This window comes from Mobula hypostoma, chromosome 10, assembly GCF_963921235.1.
Source record: "Mobula hypostoma chromosome 10, sMobHyp1.1, whole genome shotgun sequence".
In the NCBI taxonomy this organism is placed as follows: domain Eukaryota; kingdom Metazoa; phylum Chordata; class Chondrichthyes; order Myliobatiformes; family Myliobatidae; genus Mobula; species Mobula hypostoma.
The window spans coordinates 94,608,517-94,631,193 of record NC_086106.1 but is presented as its reverse complement, the minus strand read 5'-3'; the positions used below and the strand labels follow the sequence as shown (position 1 = coordinate 94,631,193).

General features: G+C 40.6%; 1 protein-coding gene across 2 annotated transcripts in view; it reads right to left on the bottom strand.

Moving 5' to 3' along the window:
• Positions 1-22,677, bottom strand: part of LOC134353044 (ubiquitin-like protein 3) — a 34,270-nt gene that overhangs the window by 4,767 nt on the left and 6,826 nt on the right. For both annotated transcript variants that reach the window (XM_063060872.1, XM_063060871.1), the window contains exons 2-4: positions 10,061-10,169; positions 3,494-3,580; positions 1,293-1,370 (exon numbers count right to left, since the gene is read on the bottom strand). In XM_063060872.1, coding sequence (XP_062916942.1) covers positions 1,293-1,370; positions 3,494-3,580; positions 10,061-10,169 — 274 coding nt within the window. The remainder of the gene's footprint in view (positions 1-1,292; positions 1,371-3,493; positions 3,581-10,060; positions 10,170-22,677) is intronic.

The following is a 22,677-nucleotide window of genomic DNA, read 5'->3' as shown; positions in this document are numbered from 1 at the left end:
ATAGTAAAACTCCAATAATCCAATACCGAAAAAATGGAAATCCTAATGGTTCAGATCTGGCTTGCTTGTCAGTCAGGAACGTGTGGGATCCCAAGTGCAAGTGGAGTGTGCCACGAGATCCTGGGGTCTGGAGGTGACTGGGGCCAGTGATAAGGTTTGTAACACCAACAGTCACGAATGTGTGTGGGTTCACAGATGTAGCCAGGTTTCAGAGTGCCTGTACATTTCCTGTTCACTGTAAACTCAAGACTATTGCAGAACATTTTTTAAAAATTGAAACAGGTGTTTGGGATTTAACAGAGTAATATCCAATCAATTATCAGGTAAAGATGCTAATTCTACACTAGCTAGATTCTGGAATTCTACCGTAATTTGTCTAATTATGTATAGTATCCATGTTAATGTCTATCACATTGCAATTTCAAACACTAAACTGAATGAAACCCCAAAATTTTGGAAAAATAGCAAGCAGAGGTTTCAACCTAGGGGAAAATTTAGGGAAAATTTGGCAAGCTCTTTATTTTAATTTCGATACAATGCCTATCAAAGTTAGAATCAAATATCAATAATACATATTCTGAAAAGAAAATAGCAAAGTTATGATTTATATTGCCAAATACTAAACCCTGACCATGCTCCACTAAATGATGAGATTTTCCCCCATTTAGAGACCTTACAATTGTGGGACAGGGAAACCATTTAAACATTTTTCAGTAATTTTAATTAAGGATTTTTTTTAACCAACTGTTCGGACCAGAGCTGTAAACCTAATAATTTCAACACAGAGATTGTTCTGAAACTTCAGATGAACTGACCATTCAACACCCTCCAGCCCTCAACATCAGTTATGAATGGCCATCTAATCGTAGCTCCCTCTTAGAAAGGTTAGCAGACAATTGCATCATATGGTGTGAGCCAGTAAGACCACGTTGTCTTTGGTTCGAACCCTAGCCAGAGATGTGCCAGTTGATAATGGCTACCAATTAGCTAGTATTATTCTACTCCATTATTCACTGACAGATGGTAAATTGATAAATTTGGTCATTAGATGACACAGATTATAAGAATCAGATTTCCATGGGGTATCAAAGATCAAAAAAACAAGGACTTCATTACAAGACTCACTCAAAACCTCCAATGAAATTGTCAGGATCCTAGAATCATACCACAGTAAGAGTTATTGCTTCCAAGAGATGAAATTGCTAAATAACAAATAAGTTCTCAATAAACGAATAACTAGAAGTCCAGTCCAATAACTTCAATTGAAAGTACAGATGAAGTGACAACTTTACCTTGCGAATTAGGTTCTGGCAATGTTTCTCTGGCAACTAAATGCATGACTGTCATCCTTCCAGGAGGAAGCTTAAGGGCTGTGAAAGAGGGTTTTACAGAATACAATAACATTATAGGCATTTTATACCAAAAAGCTATCAAATGCATGCACAATCTTCTAGTGGAGGTTGAAAATGACTTGAAAGGAAGGAGAACAGCATGATAAAAGATTGGAAGCTATGACAATTGGCAAGAACATAATAGCAGGTTATAAAATCTGAGTTGCCCTTGATTTGGTAAGATCATAGTTGATTCATAAACTCAACTCCATTTTTTCTGCTTGATCTGCTTCCCCTTTAATGTCTAAAAATGTACCAATTTCAATTCTAAATATGATCAACAGTTCCAAGGTACAGATAACAATTATAGTAAACCTCAATTCAGTAGGCTTAGCCCTTGGGTGGCATTGGACTGGCACCACCCAAACCCGTTGGATTAAGATCATTGAATATTATTCCAATTACTACTCCAGCACTTATGTTAAATATTATAGTATAATAAATTTTCCAGTGAACCCAGGTATTTGAAGGGAGTATGGGAACTTTTGGAGAGAGCACAGGAACCAGATGCCAAACCATCGGGATTTCTGAACAAGCAGATAGACAGTTTACAATATTCATAATTCTGCAGAAATCTCAGTCTAATCCCAAGTAGCCTAACTGTTCTCCAGACACCATACCCATTATTCTAGACTCTGCAGTCAGAGAAAACAGCTTCATGCGGACAGTTAGCAGTCAAGGTCTCAGCGCTCTGCTGCAATGAAACAAAACTCACTCTTAAGCTCCAGAGAGTGCAAGGCCCATCGTCCTTGATCTTTTCTTGCAGGACAATAACCTGAACCCATGAATAAATCTAATGAACTTCCAAGGCACAAATATCCTTCTTTGGGTATGGAGACTAAAGCCATACACAGTGCTCCCAGAAATCTGAGGGTTCAGATTTACAATTACAAAATACACGTGGACTAAGATGTTAACTGTCCTGTGCTATCACCAGTGGGATCATCAGTTGATCTGCCACCTGTCTTCAGGAGTTTCGGCCCGCTTATGATCAAGACTCCCTTGAAGTGGTGGGCCAGCAGTGCTAAAGCACCACCTCCCACTGGTGAGCTTAAAAACTTGGCATCTGCCTCTATCAGAGTTGTCGGTCACTTCCATCCAACAGGTAGCCTGCTCTTCAGGTGTCTATGCAACTACTGAAGGGTTTGCAAGATATGTATACACTGTCTGACTATCTGCCCCTCTGGACATACTTGGTCCACACCCATGCTGATCCTTTCTCTGCTGCCTCAGCTACAGCCCTGCTGGTTGACTTGATCTCTCTTCTAGTGAAGCCAAGGTCATGCAACCACTTCTGGAGAGTGAATGCAATAAACCCACGGCAGCCTACTTCAAATAGATAGCATGAGACCTTCCACCCTCTGTCTCTGCACTCTGATCTTAATTCTACATACTTGGTTAACTTGCGCTCATGGGCTTCATCGATGTTGTCTTCCCAGAGGACTGTGAGTTCACCAATAACCACTTCTCTACTGGTATCAGACCATACGATTATATCTGGACGCGATGTTGTGGAAGCTATTTGCTCCGGGAAACTGCCACATCTATCTTATACTTTAAAAAATTGAGTATTGCACATTGACATACTGTATTGCTGGGAGCAGAGAAATGAGACAAGGGCAACCTACCTAAATGGACAAAAGCAAAAAACCCCCAAAAATTTGTGGGTATGGGCAAGTCCACATATGCTAGATGCAAGTAGGGACTGGAAACAGAAATGGCTGTCAATGTGTACTAGCTCTCTTTGGGAACTAGTTGACTTGATCAGCATTTCTGATCTGGCTATTGTTCACGATTGCACTTAATAAAAAAAATCACTCCATGTCATTCTGAATGATTTTTTAAATTCACTTTTTGATTATGAACGTCATGGCAAGACCAGGATACATTGTCCACCCAGTCATTCCTCCATGACACGTTTCTATCCATAGCCACCCTTGCCAGATAAGAAACTTTCAAGATCCTGATAGTCTTGAGATAGTAACACACTTCCATACTTTCATATTTTAAATTTTCATTTCAATTGCAGAAAATGCTGTACCAATATAGCCTAATCCACAGAGTCTTTTAAATTTCAAGAAGTGCTAGGTTTATAAACTTACCTCCCAACGTGACATTTCCATGCAAAAACCTTCCTTGGTAAATAAGCCGAAGAATATTGGGGCTACTGACTCGTTCATCATCCCAATCTGCAAAAACAAAAAGAGCAAATAAAATCAGACCACAAAACAAATATGAGTATCATATCCAATGTTTATTAGGAGAGCAGTGCCATTGCAAATTATAAACTGCATGCCACACAGCACTAGGAAATGCTGGATTGCACTTAGCAGGAGAGATTTCAAAATAATTGAACAGGGGCAGTCAGGACACTCTATGAGCCAAACATCGCTAGGAGACGTTGGATTGCGCATAATTAAGCATTTGGCAAGGACCAATAAAAAGAAGTTAGATTTAAGTGGTAGCCATTGAAGGAGTGGGCCAGTGTTAAGAGTGGGGAATTAAGGCTTTGGCTCAGTGAGGCTTCAACGAGGAGAGGCATATTTTCTTGCGGATTTTTAAATTTAATTTTCTTTCTTTCTTATTGCACGGTTAAAGCAGTGGGGATTCCAGGCAGAATAGTGAAATGCTCTTCTTACAGGCTGTGACAAGGCAGGAAGACCTTCAGTGTCCCTTATGACTACACCTGCAATAACTGCATCCAGCTGCAGCTTCTTACAACCCACGTTAGAATAGGAGGTGGAGCTGGATGAACTCTGGATCATTTGGAAGGCTGAGGGGTTAATCAACAGGTTACACACACACAAGAATCAGGACATGGGCAACTGTATGACCGTCATGAAAGAGAAAGGGGATAGGCCGCCAATGCAGAGTACCTCTGTGGTTGTTCCTCTCAATGACAGGCACTCTTTGGATGCTGTTTGGGGGGGAAGATGACCTAGCAGAGGAAAGTCACAACAGTCATGTCTGCGGCAGAGAGGTAAGGAAGGAGAATGGCATGTTGTAGTGATAGGTGACTCAATGGTTAGGGGAACAAATGGGAGGTTCTATGGACAAGAATGAGATTCCCTGGTGGTATGTTGTTGCATTTTTAAGTGGGAAGGTGAGTGGTCAGAGGTCGTCATCCACGTCGGTACAAATGACATGGGTAAACTGGGTGATGAGATCCTGCAAAGTGAATTCAGGTTGTTAGATGCTAAATTAAAGGGCAGGTCCTCCTGGGTTGTGATCTCAGGATTGCTATCATATACCTATATACAAGTTAATACGTGGCTAAGGAGATAGTGCAGGAGGGAGGGAGGGCTTCAAATTTTTGGATTATTGGGCTCCACGGGGGGGGGGGGGTTGGTAAACTAGAGTTGTAGGGGGAAGGGAACCAGAACACCAGAGTAGATAGTGGAATGGTTGTGGGACAGAAAATCGTCAAGCCTACATGGAAAGTCAGGAATCGAAAGGTTGTGCGTGGTGGGATAAGAAGGGAATGACCACATTAATGGGATTATGTTACAGACCACCTAATAGTCTGGGATTTAGAGGAGCAAATTTGCAGAGATTGCAGACTGCTGCAAGAAACATAAACTTGTGATAGTAGGTGATGGGCTGGATGGGATACAATTTGTCAAATGTGTTCAGGAAAGTTTCCTTAATCAAGAAATACATAGAGGTCACAAGTAGAGACAGCGTGATAGGGAATGAGACAGAACAGCTGACAGATGTTTGTGTAGGGGAACACTTTGTATCCAGTGATCATAATGCCATTGTTTCAGAAGATAGGTCTGGTCCTCTGGTTGAGATTCTAAATTGGAGAACAACAATTTTGATGGTATCAGAAAGGATCTGTCAAATGTGGACTGGGGCAGGGTGTTTTCTGGAAAAGGTATGATTAGTGAGGACTTCAAAGGTGAGAGTACAGAGTTTGCATATTCCTGTGAGAATAAAAGGCAAGGACAACAGGTTTAAGGAATGAATGTTGGCTTCTGAGAAATATTGAGGCTCTGATTAAGAAGAAAAAGGAGGTGCATAACAGGTATATGCAGGTAGGAACAAATGAGATTCTTGAGGAATACAAAAAATGCAAGAGAACAATTAAGAAGAAAATCAAGGTGGCTAAAAGAAGGCATGAGGTTAGCAGACAAGATAAAGGAGAATCTCAAGAGCTGCGTACAGATATATTAAGAACAAAAGGATAGCATGGGACAAACATTGGTCCTCTTGAATATCACAGTGGTCATCTATGCATGGAGCCGAAAGAGATGCGGTAGAGCTTAAACAGATTTTTTGCATCTGTATTTACTTAGGAGATGTTGTAGGGTCTGTAAAAGTGAGACAAAACAGCACTGAGGTTATGGACTGTATACAGATTACAGAAGACGAGGTGTTTGCAGTCTTGAGGCAAATTAGGTGGATAAATCCACAAGGCCTGACAAGGTGTTCCTTAGAGCCTGTGGGAGACTAGTGTAGAAACTGCAGGGGTCCTAGCAGAGATACTTAAAATATCCTTAGCAACAGGTGAGGTGCCAGAGGATTGGAGGATTACTAACGTTATTCCATTGTTTGAGAAAGTCTCTAAGAATAAGCCAGGTAATTACAGGCTGGTGAGCCTGACATCAGTAGTGGGAAAGTTATGGGAAGTATTCTAAGGGAACAGATATAAAAGTATTTGGATAGACAGGGACTGATTAGGGATAGTCACATCGCTTTGTAAATGGTAGGTCATATCTAACCACTCTTATAGAATTTTTTCAAAAAAGTTATCAGGAAGGCAAGGCAGTGGATACTGTATTCATGGACTTCAGCAAAGCTTTTGATAAGGTTCCACATGGGAGGTTGATCAAGAAGGTTTAGTCACTTGGCATTCAGGATGAGGTTGTAAATTGGGTTAAACATTGGCTTCGTACACAAGTCAGAAAGTGGCAATACATGGTTGTCCCTTTAACTGGAAATCTGTGACTAGTGGTGTGCTGCAGGAACTGGTGCTGCGGCCATTGTAGTTTGTCATCCAAATCAATGATCTGGATGACAATATGGTAAATTGGATGAGCAGATTTGCAGATGACATCAGAATTGGAGGTACAGAGTACAGCAAGGAATGCGATCAAAGCTTGCAGCGGGATCTGAACCAACTGGAGAAAATGGGCTGAAAAGTGGCAGATGGAATTTAATGCAGACAAGTGTGCAATGTTGTCTTTGTGCGGACAAACGAGGGTAGGACTTACACGATGAGGGGTAGGGCACTGAGGGGTGCGGTAGAACAGAGGGATCCAGGAATACAGATCCTTAATTGCTTCAAAGTGGTGTTAGAGGTAGATGGGGCCATAAGAATGTCTTTGGCACAATGGCTTTCATAAATCAAGGTACTGAGTACAGCAGCTGGGATGTTATGTTGAAGGTGTATATGATGTTGGTAAGTCGTAATTTGGAATTTTGTGTGCACTTCTGGTCACCTACATACCTACAGGAAAAATATCAATAAGATTGAAAGAGAGCAGAGAAAATTTACAAGGGTATTGCCAGGACTTGAGTTATAGGAAAGGGTCGAATAGGTTAGAACTTCATTCCCTAGAGGCTAGGGGAAATTTGATAGAGATATACAAAATTAGGAGGGGCATAGGGAGGGTAAATGCAAGCTCCGTGAGCTTGGTTGAGACCTAAAGGTCATGGGTTAAGGGTGAAAGGTGAAATGTTTCAGGGGAACATGAGGGGGAACTTCTTCACTCAGAGGGTGGTGATAGTGTGGAATGAGTGGCCAGTGCAAGTGGTGGATAGGGTTCAATTTCAGTATTTAAGCGAGATTTAGCTAGGTACGTGGATAGGAGGGGTATGCAGGACTATGATCCGGGTGCACAATAGAAGTTCAGAATGGACTAGATGGGCCAAAGAGCCTGTTTCTGAGCTGTATGACTCTATTAAATCGTAAATCAAATAACAATATAATGTTCATTAGTGTCACTTTTGTGTGTAACTAGTGGATGTGGGGTCCATTTTAACATTTAAGAGAAACTTGAATAGGCACATGGATGGGAGGGTTATGGAGGTGTTAGGTCTGGGTGCAGGGTCAATGGGACTAAGCAAATTAATAGATCGGCGCAGATTAGATGGGCCAAAGGACCTGTTTCTGTACAGTCGTACTCTGTGACTCTAACCTGCAATATCCAAAAAGGAAACAAAAATTTAGGCAACTGCACAAAAGCACTTCCATTCTCTCTTTAATACTGCAGACCATTATTGACTGCTTCAAAATGGTGAATGTAGTTACACCATGTACAAACACATTGAAGGACAGGTTTTATGGAAAAAAAATGTAGAACAAATATTGATCTGCCAACTGCAACTGGTTTGGAGGAAGCTGGATGCCTTCGTTTAAGGCAAAAATAATAAAAGTATGGGTCTTTTAAAAGGTTGAATAATATGTATAAAAAAATTCCTGGATGAACTCTTCTGACAAGGATACAATTCTGAGCGATGGACACTGCAAGTTCGGTATCCCTTCCATTCCCTCCACTCACAGATCACTGCTATTAAGCAGCTCTTGTCAGATGGGATAGATAACAATTTCATTATGTCCTCTGGTAATCTCATAACCTCTGTTGAATTCACATAAAGAACAGTCACTACAGTAATGCTTTTAGTGTCATAGTATCATGATGTCACACAACATCATCAACTTCCCCTAAGAGAAAGAATACCTCTCTCAACAAATGTCATTCTTATTTTCCCACTGCGCAATGGGAGTACCTCAATCAAAAGGATTTCAGCAGGTCAAGGTAACTCCTGACCATCAGTTTGTCAAGTGAAAAAAGTCACAGGCAATCAATACTGGCTTTGCCCGCCGGATAATTCTAAAACTACAAATCGGTGATTTGCCAATTTTGGTGAAGACTCTCAGACCCACTAACAGGCCAAAGTCTCTCAGTTCTTTCAATAAGAAAGCTGGTTGATCATTCACCAACAGTGTGTTAATCGTGTGAATATGCCCAGCTTAGATGTTAACAGTTTTCTATTGTACAAACAAAACCTTTAAACAGAGTTTTCAGTAGAAGCCATTTAATAAATGTTTCATCACCTAGTTTTATGATGGGAAGTTAGCACTTTCCCTCTATTCTTAACTTAAATATTTCTATAGATCTCTCCTTCGCTCTGCATCAATAGATAGAAAAGCTTCACCAGTCACTGATTTTAAACTCATGGATTATAAAACCAAGGCACTTCTCAACATGATCATGTTTTCCCCTTTGCTGCAAAGCAAAATATGGTGGCACATTTCTGATTTCTCGATTAACTTCACATTTCTCTACTAATACCTTCAGTTTTCCATATGACCATAAGACATAGGAGCATAATTAGGCCATTCAGCCCATTGAGTCTGCTCCACTGTTCCATCATGGCTGACTTATTCTCCCTTTCAACTTTATTCTCCTGCCTTCTCTCCATAAACTTTGATGCCCTAACTAACCAGGAACCTATCAACCTCCACTTTAAATATGCTTAATGACTTCTGTGGCCATAGTTTCCATCATTTCATTCCTCTCTAGCTAAAGAAACTCCTCCTCATCTTTGTTCTAAATGGACATCACTCTATTTTGAGGCTGTGCCCTTTGGTCGTAGACTAACCCACTACAGGAAATATCCTTTCCACTTCCACTCTAGGGCTTTCAATATACAATAGGTTTCAGTGAGATCCCTTCTCATCGTTCTAAACTCCAGCGAGTACAAGCTAGAGCTATCAAATGTTCCTCATACATTAACCCTTTCACTCCCACAATCATTCTCATGAACCTCCTCTGGACCCTCTCCAATGCCAGCATATCTTTTCCTTAAATAAGGACCTTAAACTGCTCACAATACTCCAAGTGCAGTTTAACCAGTACTTTATAAAGCCTCAGGATTACATCCATGCATTTATATTCTAGTCCTCTTGAAATGAACGCTAACATTGCATTTGTCTTCCTTACGACTGACTCAACCTACAAGTTAACCTTCAGGGAATCCTGCAGAAGGACTCTCAAGTTGAATTTTTTCCTTGCTTAGAAAATAGTCTATGCTTTTATTCGTTCTACCAAAGGGCACTTCCCTACACTATATTTCTGCCACTTCTTTGCCCAGTCTCCCAATCTGTCTATATCCTTCTACAGACTCCCTGCTTCTTCAACACTACCTGCCACACCACCTACTTTTATATCGTCCACAAACTTGGCCACAAAGCCATCAATGCCATCATCCAAATCTTTGACATATAACGTGAAAAGAAGCGGTCCAACAGCAACTCCTGCAGAACACCACCTGAAGCCAACCAAAATAGGCTCCCTTTATTCCCACTCCTTTGCCTCCTGCTCCTCAGCCAATCTTGTATCCATGCTAGTATCTTGCATGTAATACTGCTGGTTTTTAAAAGCTTTCCAATCCTCTAACTTCCCAGTAATTTTGTTATATTATATGCCCTCTCTTTTGCTTTTATGCTGTCTTTGACTTCCCTTGTCAGCTACAGTTGCATCATCCTCCCTTTAGAATACTTCGTCTTTGTGATGCATTCATCCTGCACCTTCCAAATTGCTCCCAGAAATTCCAGCCTTCTGCCATCATCCCTAGTGTCCCCTTTCAACTAATTTTTTTTTTGTTCCAGTTAACTCCACGCCTGGTACATTTGTTACAACAGTATTTAGGATACTTACCCACAGGCCAGTTTTCATAGACATGTTTGGCAATATCTGAAGCAGAGTCATTTGGTGAAAACACAAATTCTTGCGTCTTCCCACTAACTAAAATAAGGCGCAGATTTACCTGTGGATCAGAGAAAGAAATAGAAATGAACTGTTCACTAAATAAAGCAAATTAAGATTGCTCAAAACCAATAATCCACATTGACCACAAGTGTACAACTCTCAGTAAACATTGTTGCATATTAATGATTATTTTTGTTAATGCTTCAGGCCGATGCCCTTTTCAGAAAGGGGACAGAAGCCCGATTACTCTCAGGACTGGAAAGAAAGGGGGCAGAAGCCCGATTACTCTCCATTCCTGATGAAGGATCACAGCCTGAAATATCAACTATTTATTCCCTTCCATAGATGTTGTCTGGCGTGCTGAATTTCTCCAGCATTTTGCGAGCGTTGCTCAAAATTTCAAGCATCAGCAGAATCTCTTATGACTCAGGTATTAAAGATTAATGGTGTTTTCAGAACCCTGCGAAGAGAGTTTAATGAGTAAAAGAATACTATAAGCACTGACAAGAAAGCTCTTGATCTTTGGAAAGATGAAGCAGTTTAGGAGTGAATTCTGAACTTGCCATCAAAAGACTTATGAAAGTGCACTTGAACCCAATCCTTTCCTTTTCAGGGTTCTTTTGAAGACCCTGACCTGGAGTCACACGCTGACTTCAGTTCTTTGCGGAAATGGGACCCGCTCTCAGGGCCTCACGACCAGCCACTTTTCAATATGCCAAGCACGCGGCCTGGAAGACTAGTGCGCCTTATTTTGTGGCTCTGGAATCAGGCGGATTCGAGGTCGATGTGCCCCCTGATGTGTCATGGGAGTACACAGAAGATCGAAAGCAGCGAGCTGGCTGCTGGCTGTGTGCCCGGAGATCCGAGTTCTTTGGACACAGAGCTCGGAAAAGGTGACGCAACAGACTTTTAACAGCGTAAATCAGCAAGTTGTTTTGTTATGTCTCTCCTCTCACTGTGAAATGGGGACACCTCATTTCCCTTATTAGGAAGGGACAGAGCCTGTGGTATTTGAATTACCAGGTGAACAAGTAGTCTTTGGAGTAACTGCAAGTCTGCGTCATTATTGATGCTTTGCTGCACGCTTGAGTGCTCGGTGGAGGGTGCAGGTGCTTTTTTGCTGGTGGGGGAGGGGGAGTCGTCACTTTACTGCTACTTAGGCGTGGGCGGGGGAGTTGCGGGGGCTTTGGGGTTCTAACATTTAATTGTCATTCATTCTTTGGGGCACTCCTCTGTTCATGGATGTTTGCGAAGAAAAAGAGTTTCAGGATGTATATTGTAAACATCTCTCTGACATTCAATGTACCTGCTGAACACACTACATAAGGACACAGTGATCTGAAATGTATTCCAAATAACAATGAAAATTTTTCAACATTAATTAGATTTCATTATATGTCATATAGAAAGACAATGGATAATTTGAAGACGTTTATGGGCAGAGTGAGTTGTACTGTAGGGTAACAAAGTCTTCAAACCATCTGCTTCAGCCTATGAGTTGATGTTCCTTTCCATACCTTGAGGCACACTGGGCAGCAACCTTGCTGCTCCTTTAGAATTTGTCTGTTTTTTTTTACAAGGCTGAGTTGCTCGCTTGATACTCAACCCGCACAGATGGAAAGCGTGCAAGCAGCTGGCTGGACTCAAACCTGATACCACTCGCCATGAAGTCTGGTGCGGAAGCCACCACACCATCGGCCGGCATCGGCCTATGGGTAGCCATACTGAAATCTGTGGTATGGGAAGGATCATTTTAAAAGGTCTACTCAGGTAATACACAGCCACAGCTGATTCCAGATTGACCAAACCCAAATGTTAAGTTTCCTTACTTGATTAGGGGACATCTACAGATCATCATATCCTTGCATTCTAGCTTGAAGTGCCCTTTTCCAGCTGTGAGTGAAGCTCCTTGAGCACCCTGACAATGTGAAGTCACCGCTTGACTGTGGCACGAAGGCAAATTTGAAACTAGTGCTCAGAAACATGCCCCTCGTCTCCCTCCCCCGCTAAAAAAAATCAGGCAATATTTCCCATCAGCTTCTTTGTGAAGTGGCACACTCCCTCACACATGAAAAAAGTTTGTTGCCTCAGTCCTCCAGTATAGAGAATGCCACAGATTCATTTGATTGCAGCCATTTCTCCTTGTTTTAGTCCCAAATAGCCTCTTAGTTTCAGACCATATCAGTCAGGGAAAACGTTTCCTTTTTTTGCCAGAATTTAAAAAAGCAAATCTCTTTTTTTAAAAGAGGGTTTGATACTGTACGTTTCAACGAGGTTGCTTCTCATTCAAAACTCCAGAGAATAGAAACTAGCTTGGTCAAACTCTTATGACAGAGAGAACTGGCAGAAGATTGACTTTTAGAGATGATGGGCACCTCAGGAGGAAGTCAAGATAAATCACCCACTCTGCAACTTCTGGATGGTTATGATCACAAATATTTTATTCCCATCTCAAACCCTGATAGAAATATTCTTGATGCCTGCTCCTGTGAGCTAGTTAAATCACCAGTATCAACATATGGCCGGTTGAACAGGAGATTGCTTGACTCTACCCACTGTACATCATCCTACATTTCTGCCTCTCCAGGCTGACAATTTGGTTTTAAGTACACATGGTGCCCCTCCTACCTCACTACTTTCTACAGACAATACACTTGCAGACATACTGACTGTTACCAAGCTGCTTTGTAGACAGACAATGAAGTCCCCACTTTGTGCCTTGGCCACCATCGGTGTTGCTTCCATGAAAGAGTACCAGTGTATCAACTGATGGATAGCAATCAGAAGCTGGTGAGCTTGCTTATGTTTGACCCAATACCACGAAACTTCAATGAGATTAAAATAAATGTTAAGGGCTTCCCCCCTCTCCACATACTATAGTATCACCTTGGGTGAGTTTGACCTGCCTGTGAGGCAGGGGGGCAAGGGAGGATGTTGATCTTACTCTCAGAATCACACCAGACAGAATATAATCCCCCAATTTAGGCTCATCCCCTGGAACACTTTGTAAACTCAACCAATATTCCCAATTCTTTTTAATGCTAAATCTTCAAAGCATTCTTTCTTGTATCTGTGAAGGCATGAAGTGTTCGTTTAAAGTGTCATGCATTCAAGATTGAGTTCTTTGTTAAAGTAATCTCAAGCCCCTTCTCCGTACTGCCACCAGCACTACAGTTTGACTCAGCTTCCTCGGGACGTATTGAGTGCAGATTGCTGTGAAGCTCTGTATTGATGGCAAGACATTGGTCAGCAAAATCAACCGACCTTAAAGGTTACACTCATGTGATTTTCTTTGAGAGCAACCCAGGAAAGAGCTGAAGAAACTCAGTGAGGCAGGCAGCATCCATCAAGAGAAATCAAGAGGTGCGTTTTACACTGGTTCATATTAACTAACAAGATACAGCCAAAATTTCAGGACCTTCATTGTGTAATTTCAAGTTCAGAGCATGTCAACATTTTGGTGTTGCAGTATTCTGAGATGCCACCAGAGGCCTTTAGCAAGCCAGGATTCTCCTAGTGAATAGAGTAAACATTTATCATGAAGACTGTAAGGCATAGGAGCAGAATTAGGCCGCTCGGCCCATCATCTTCTCCCTATTTGATGATGGCTGATTTATACTTCCCTCTCAACTCCATTCCCCCATTCTCCTGACTTCTCCCTCTAACCCTTGATGCCCTTACTAATCCAGAACACACCAACTTCCACTTTAAATGCACCCAATAATTTGGTCTCCACAGTCACTTGCAGCAATGGATTCCACATATTCACCAACATTTGGCTGAAGAAATAAGCTGCGCCCTTTGTTCCTAGACTCTCCCACTAATAGAAACATCCCTCCATGTCTATTCTATTCAGATGAAGGAATTGATGGCTTTCTGAAGATAGATGGAAGGGCAGATAATGTTGAGGAAGCAGAATGTCTGCAGAAGGGCGTAGATTGAGAAAATGAGCAAAGAAGTGGCAGATAGAATATAGTGGAACGAAGTATATGGTCATGCATTTTGTAAGAGGAATAAAGGCATAGACTATTTTCTAAATGGGGAGAACATTGAAAAATTAGATGTCCAAGAACTTAGGAGACCTCATGCAGGATTCCTTAAGATTAACTTGCAAGGTTGAGTTCGTGGTAAGGAAGGCAACTGCAATATCAGCATTCATTTCAAGAGGACTAGCATATAAAAATAAGGATATAATGCTGAGGCTTTATAATGCATTGGCCAGACCAGACTTGGAGTTTTGGGCTCTTATCAAGAAAAAATGTGCTGGCATTGGAGAGGGTCCAGAGGAGGTTCACAAAAATTACTCTGAGAATGAAAGGGTTAGCAAATGAGGAGCACTTTATGGCCCTGAGCTTCTACTCACTGAAACTGATTCAATAGATAGATAGAATGGATGTGGAGATGGGTTTTCCGATAGCAGGGGAGTCTAGGACCACAGGGTATAACTTCAGAATAGAAGGGCATCCATTTAGAACAGATGAGGAAAAATTTCTTTAGCCAGCGGGTTGTGAATCTGTGGAATTCATTGCTACAGACAGCTGTGGAGTCCAAGTCACTGGGTATATTTAAAGCAGAAGTTGATGGGTTTTGATTAGGGTGTCAAAGGTTACGGGGAGAAGGCAGGACAGTGTGGTTGAAAGGGATAATAAACTAATCGTGATGGAAAGATGGAGCGGTCTTGACAAGCTGAATGGTCTTAAAGCTGCTCACAATACTCCAAATGTGGTCTGCTCAGGTCTCCTATTAATCCAAGGAGAGAAAAAGGTTTAGTAATCAATTGTCACACTGTTAGTGGCTCTGCATTCTGAGACCTTAGCTTATGATTAGTACAGGATGCAAAGAATGTGGTAGCTTTCCAACATGATCTATAATGCATGATATGAAAAACACAAGCAGCACATTTGATTACACAGGGCAAAAAGAGAATTGGAAGAAACATCCTAGGCTCTGCAGGAAAAAAAGGGCAAAGGCTGGAATTCCCTACATAAATCTCTCTCCTCCTTTCAGGACACTACAGTCATGATCGGCTGAATGGCTGCCTTTGCATCGCACAATTCTAGTACAAAGATGGGATCCAAAAGGGAAGAATTTTCCAAATTTAAACAGGCATTCAATTTCTCCTGCTTTAGGGTTTAGAATTAACGTATTAAAAATTATGCAAAAGCAGATGACTAAAACAAAAAAGAAAGCTACATTGCCAAGCAACTAACTGGTGCCACTGACTACAGACAGCAAAATCAGCAAAACATCTGGGAACAATAGGTTCTAGCGAAGCTGGAGCCTATTTCACTGGTCCTTGCAGTACCATCTGTTACAGCCAGACAAGTAATTGTCTCAAACTGAAACACAATGACACATTCTGAAATATTTCAGCAGCAGTAAATGAGGAAATGCAGCTAGCATTTTAATTAGGGTCCATGTCCTACACACCCAATCACATGCAAAAGACTTGACAAAGTATCCAAACCGAAGAGAGCTAGGACATTCGAAGTCCAATTGTGAATACTCACTAATCCAAGACACTTCCCTCATTTCTAAAGTATCAATTAGCACTCATGGAAGGTAGATGCTATATACTGAGCACAATTTTTTTGATTCTGCAAGAGCCAGGAGTGACAGGTGAATAATCTTGCACCTTAGGGAGCAGTTGGTCGAGTACGCAGGAGACCACCCAGCAACCTGCTGAGTGTGAGGCTAAAAAAACTCATGAAGGTCTCCCCTCATTTTTAAAATTAAAAAAATTATTAAATATCTGAACCATCTTTTCCACCCAGAAAGTGACAGTATAAATTTCCTCTTACTTAGACCAAATCAGATTAAAATAGGCAACACACATCAAAGTTGCTGGTGAACGCAGCAGGCCAGGCAGCATCTCTAGGAAGAGGTGCAGTCGACGTTTCAGGCCGAGACCTTTCATCAGATAAAATAGGCATTAGGTTCTGTCCTGATCAACAATATCCAGCTCCATGGTCAATCAACCTGCTGAGGTTTCAAACTAAACTGGATAAATGATCCACCACAATAAGAACACAGTGCCAGAAAGAGCCCTTCAGTTCTTCTTTGGGCAAAACAAGGCCAAAATAAGTGGCTCGACTTGACTCAAAACAGTCATAACTGGACTTTTTTTTAAATTCTTCATAGAAATCGAGCACAGCACATTTCCTTAAACCGCAAAGTACAGGCCATCCCTGAGTTACAAATCCCCAATTTATGGGCATCCCTACATATGAGTGAGCTTCCATAAAACTATAAATACAAAAGTCTGACATATGCACATACATTCATCCTCATGAATGAGGAGTCTCCTCCCTCTCTCTACTTTTGGAAATTTTCTCTCTTATGGAGGCACAGTTGGTGAATGTCGCGACCAGTAAGAACAGGCAGGAGTTGGGTAGAATGGGACAGATGGGTTGAAGTCTGTGTGTTTTAACACTAGGGGTATTGTGAGTACGGGTGATGAACTGAGAACATGGATCAGCATGTGGAACTATAATGTTATGTTATAACAGTGACTTAGTTGAGAGTGGATGCTTATTGTCCCAGCCTTTCGATCTTTCAAAAATAAATAGAGAAGGAGGTGGGATGGTGGGTAGGGGTGTGTGCAGTCGCGCTACTGATTACAAACAATGTCATAACTTCTATCAGGAAGGGCATAATGGAAGGCTCATCACTGAGTCTACATGGGTAGAACCCAAAAATAAGAAAGGTGTAAGTAAACACGAGGAATTCTGCAGATGCTGGATATCCAAGCAACACACAAAGTTGCTGGTGAACGCAGCAGGCCAGGCAGCATCTATAGGAAGAGATGACGTTTCGGGCCAAGACCCTTCGTCAGGACTAACTGAAAGAAGAGCTAGTAGGAGGTGTAAGTAGCCTATGGGATTATACTACAAACCCCCTAATCCAGCTGGACATTGAGGAAGAGATATGCATACAGATTAGGGAAAGGTGTAAAAACAATAGCATTGTTGTCGTGGATGACTTCAACATCCCTAAAGCACACTGGAGCATTTTGTGTGTGTTGCTCAACATTTCCAAGATCTTCAGGATCGCGAGTGAAAATGAGGAATGTTGCACTTTGGAAGATCAAATGTAAAGGGTCAGTGGGGTTCACTGGCACACATACTGTCAGGATGCAAAACAGCTTTAACACAAGGATGGTATAGATGGCCCTTTGACAAGGTCCTGCTGTCCCTTGCTGACACACTAGATCAGGAGAGGTGTTAAAAGAGACCAGCTGGCAGAGAGGCAAACAGGGCCGTCATTTTCATCATGCCAGTCATATCAAAGAGACCTAAATCCAATCTGCTGCAAACTGCCAAATCAAGGGAGATGACGGTCAATGTGGGACAGAAGCTGCAAACCACACTTCGACTAGACATCATACTATGGTCCTTCAAAGACAAGAAAATCATCCTAGTGGAGCTCACAGTACCACGAGAGGAAGGACGCAGGGAGGCTCATGAGGGGAAGGCCCTGAAGTACCAGTCCTTAGTCAAGGACAGCAGGGACAAAGGATGGCAGATGTGGCTATTCCCATGGAGATTGGCTGTAGGGGGTTCCCCGCAAGGTCGGCATGGAGGTTGCTGTCTGTGCTGGGCCTTGATGAAAAGAGTAAGAACCAAGCAGCTCACAGGATGGGGGAGAAAGTAGAAAGAGCCTCTTGCTGGATATGGAGCAGGTTAGAGTTGAGCTGGAAATCAGGAACAGATGGGCAGTGGCTTGGCCACCACTGCTGACCTGTCAGCTGGAGAGTGTAGCGGTTAAGAGTTGAAACACTCTATGACAGTTGGGCACCACCTGATGATATCTGCTCCTGGTCACAGGCTACAGTTACCTCACTGGGTAACTGTAGAGAGCACCTGCTGTATGATGCAAGTGTTGATGTACAGAGGGACCTTGGAATCCAAATCCTCAGCTCCCTGAAAGTTCCTACACAGGCTGATAGGGTGGTAAAGGCAGGCTTGTCTTTATTAGTTCAGGAACTATAAGAATTGGGAAGTTATGTTGCAGCTGTATAAAGTATAGTTTGGTCATATCTGGAGTATTGCATTCAACTTTGGTTGCCTCATTATAGGGGGAGGTTGACTTAAACACAGAGCCATGGCCAAAACCATGAGATTAACTTTTCTTTTAATAGTTTTGCAACCCTAAGCATATTAACAAAAAGCTATTTACAATTACACCACAGCCTTTTAAAGTAATCAACCGCTCAGGAAAACTGGCAAGAAACACATACCAAGTCCATAAAATTGACTCAGAATTACTTAACAGAATGTTACAGTTAACCACTGTATATATTGCCTAAGAATCCAACTTCCTGAAACATCAGAAAAACACTTTTGCAGCTTATTAGCTCTGTAACTCTGTCGTCAATAAGATAACAATAAAGTAATGCACTTCTTCACTGAAGTAATGAACCCCAATACTGCAAATATACATATCACTCCTGTGTGCATGGAGCTAATTTCCTAGTTTTAGCCATGGCTGTCTGTTTAAACAACTCCTGCCCTTCAACATCTTGAGCACTGTTCATAAGCCAATTTCTCTGCAAATCAGAAATGTCCATTTTTCTATAGTAATCAACCTGAATCACTCTATATACATTTGCTTTAAATTCTTTCATGTCATTGAATAATCCTAACATTAATTAAACTAGTAGAAAATATACTCAGCAGCCACTTTATTAGGTACATAGAAACATAGAAAATAGGTGCAGGAGTAGGCCATTCGGCCCTTCGAGCCTGCACCGCCATTCAGTATGATCATGGCTGATCGTCCAACTCAGAACTCTGTACCTGCCTTCTCTCCACACCCCCTGATCCCTTTAGCCACAAGGGCCATATCTAACTCCCTCTTAAATATAGCCAATGAACTGGCCTCAACTGTTTCCTGTGGCACAGAATTCCACAGATTCACCACTCTCTGTGTGAAGAAGTTTTTCCTCATCTCGGTCCTAAAAGGCTTCCCCTTTATCCTCAAACCGTGACCCCTCGTTCTGGACTTCGCCAACATCGGGAACAATCTTCCTGCATCTAGCCTGTCCAATCCCTTTAGAATTTTATATGTTTCAATAAGATCCCCCCTCAATCTTCTAAATTCCAGAGAGTATAAGCCTAGTCGATCCAGTCTTTCATCATATGAAAGTCCTGCCATCCCAGGAATCAATCTGGTGAACCTTCTTTGTACTCCCTCTATGGCATCTGCTTATTAATGCAAATATCTATTCAGCCAATTATGTGGTCGTAACTCAATGCATAAAAGCATGTAGACGTGGTCAAGGGGTTTTAGTTGTTCAGACCACACATCAGAATAGGGAAGAAATGTGATCTAAGTGACTTTCAGTGTAGATTGTGGCAGAAGAGAAGAGAATGGTCAGACTGGTTCAAGCTGTCAGGAAGAGAGAGTAACTCAAATAACCGTGTGCGGAAGAGCATCTCCGATCGCACAACACATCAAACCTTTAAGTGGGTGGGCTACAGTAGAAGACCACAATGGGTTGAAAGGTGTATCTAATAAAGTGGCCACTGAGTGTATATTGTGCCCAGTCAAAATGAACAACACAAGGCATTACTAGCTTGAAAAATTATATGGGAGAATTTGCAGTCAGATTTCATAAATCGGGTCATTTATAATTCAGGGAACCCCTATACTTTCACTGCTATTATAAAGCCTAATTGCCATTTTCTCCTATATGAACATGAATACAATGTTGATTTATTGCTTAATATTCACAATTGAAAATGAAAAAAACCTCGTGGTCAGATTATCCCGTATTCTGCTGCTTTGAGGAAGAAGCAGAAGCAGGAGGAGTTGGTAATTGTGGACAAGATTAAGGAAATTGATAAGAAATATGTTATAGCTCCTTCTGAGGAGTTACATAAACAAAGAACTGAACTTCAAATGGAACACAGTTTATTACTCTCGTCCTCGATTGTAAACCAATTAAAGAAAACAAGAAGTGAATTTTATGTACACAGTGACAAAATTGGTAAACTGTTGGCTAATCAATTGAAGTCTAATTATGCTAAATCTCAAATTAATCAGATTTATAACCAAAATGATCGACTAATACTTGATCATGTGGGGATTAATCAAACCTTCTGTGATTTTTACTCTTCCTTATATCAATCAGAGTCTCCTCGAGATTCTAAATATATGAATGATTTTTTAGATAATTTAGACTTCCCTGAGATTTCACAGGATATGGCTTCTATGTTACATACTCCTATTACCATGGATGAGATTAAGAATGTTATTTTCTCTATGAATTTGGGGAAAGCTCCTGGCCCTGATGGGTTTACCGTAGAATTTTATAAATGTTTTGCTCCTTCATTAATCCCTTGGCTCTGTAGGGTTTTTGAGGCTTCATTGAAACTTGGTAAACTTCCTGAATCTTTTAATAGAGCGTCAATCTCTTTAATATTAAAGAAGGATAAAGATCCTGCTCAATGTGCATCTTATAGACCAATATCTTTATTAAATGTTGATTCTAAAGTTTTTTCTAAGTTATTAGCAAATAGATTAGAAAAAGTACTTCCCTCTATTATTTCGGAAGACGAAACGGGTTTTATTAAAGGTCGTTACTCTTTTTATAATATTCGTACACTGTTAAATATCGTTTATACTCCCTCACAACATGTTCCTGAGTGTGTTATCTCTTTAGATGCCGAGAAAGCTTTTGATAGAGTAGAATGGCCTTATTTATTTAAGGTGCTTGAAAGGTTTAATTTCAGCTTGAAATTTATATCCTGGATTAAACTCTTATATTATTCTCCTGTGGCCTCGGTCCGTACTAACTCTTTAAGTTCACCTTTTTTCCCTCTTTTTCGAGGTACTCGACAAGGCTGTCCTCTTAGCCCCTTATTATTTGATATTGCATTAGAACCTCTTGCAATTGCCATTTGAGAATCTCCAAATATTACTGGGATAACTCGGGGCTTAAAGTCCCATAAATTATCACTCTATGCTGATGATTTACTTTTATATATTTCTAATCCTCAAAAATCCATCCCGGCTGTTTTAGAGTTATTAGCACAATTTGGTCTTTTTTCAGGTTATAAATTAAATCTTAGTAAGAGTGAACTCTTTCCGATTAATAAACAACTTCCCTTATATTATAAATTTCCATTTAAATTGATTAATAATTATTTTTCATATATTGGGATTAAAATTACTTGTAAATACAAAGATTTATTTAAGACTAACTTTTTACCATTAATAGACCATATTACTTAACTTTCATCTAAATGGCTTCCTTTATATTTAACTTTGATTGGTCGTATTAATGCAGTTAAGATGTTTTTTTTTGCCAAAATTTTTATATATATTTCAGGCATTATCAATCTTTGTTCCAAAATCTTTTTTTGACAAAGTTGACTCTAAAATTTCTTCATTTATTTGGCAGAATAAAAACCCGAGACTGGGTAAAATACATTTACAGAAAGCTAAGAGAGATGGAGGCTTAGCATTACCTAACTTTAGATTTTATTATTGGGCAATTAATATTCGACATATGAAATTCTGGTTACTGGACCAGGATATACTATCCATTCCTAAATGGGTAGTATTGGAATTACAATCTGTTCAGGGTTTTACACTTGGCTCTATTTTAGGTTCCTCTCTTCCTTTTGATTGGAAACGCCTTAAACAGGTGTCTAACCCGATAGTTAAATATACCTTGCGTATTTGGTTTCAATTCAGAAAATTTTTTGATCTTAATCAATTTGGGTTAGCGATTCCTATTTTAGGTAACATATTTTTTCCTCCCTCTTTTACAGATCGTGTTTTTCAAATTTGGAAGACTAAGGGTATTTCACGGTTTTTGGATTTATTTTTAGATGGTTCCCTTATGTCTTTTGAACAATTATCTAATAAATATAACTTATCAAGAATACATTTTTTTAGATATTTACAAGTTAGAAATTTTCTAAGTACTATACTTTCTTCCTTTCCAATGCTTCCTCCTACATACATTTTAGATACTATAATCAACCTTAATCCATGTCAGAAAGGTGCATCGGCTATGATTTATAATATTATTATGAAACTTAGGAAAGCTCCATTTGATAGGATTAGGGTAGATTGGGAACAGGAATTGGGGTTTACCATTTCTGTGGATGACTGGGGGCAGATTTTACAATTAGTCAATACTTCCTCTATCTGTGCTAAACATTCCCTAATTCAATTTAAAGTTGTTCATAGAGCACATTTGTCCAAAGATAAGTTAGCGCGCTTTTATTCTCATATTTATCCTTTTTGTGATAGATGTCCGGGGCAGATAGCCTCTTTAACTCATATGTTTTGGTCTTGCCCTACTTTGGAAACTTTTTGGAGAGACATTTTTAATATTATCTCCAAGGTATTGAATATAGATATCTCTCCTCACCCTATTACTGATATCTTTGGACTACCTAAAATTTCCAGTAATCTCTCCCCTTCAGCCCGTAGAATGATTGCATTTCTTACTTTAATGGCGAAAAGATGTATCTTACAACATTGGAAAGAGCTTAATGCTCCAACTACCTTTTTTTGGTTTTCTCAGACGATATTATGCTTGAATTTGG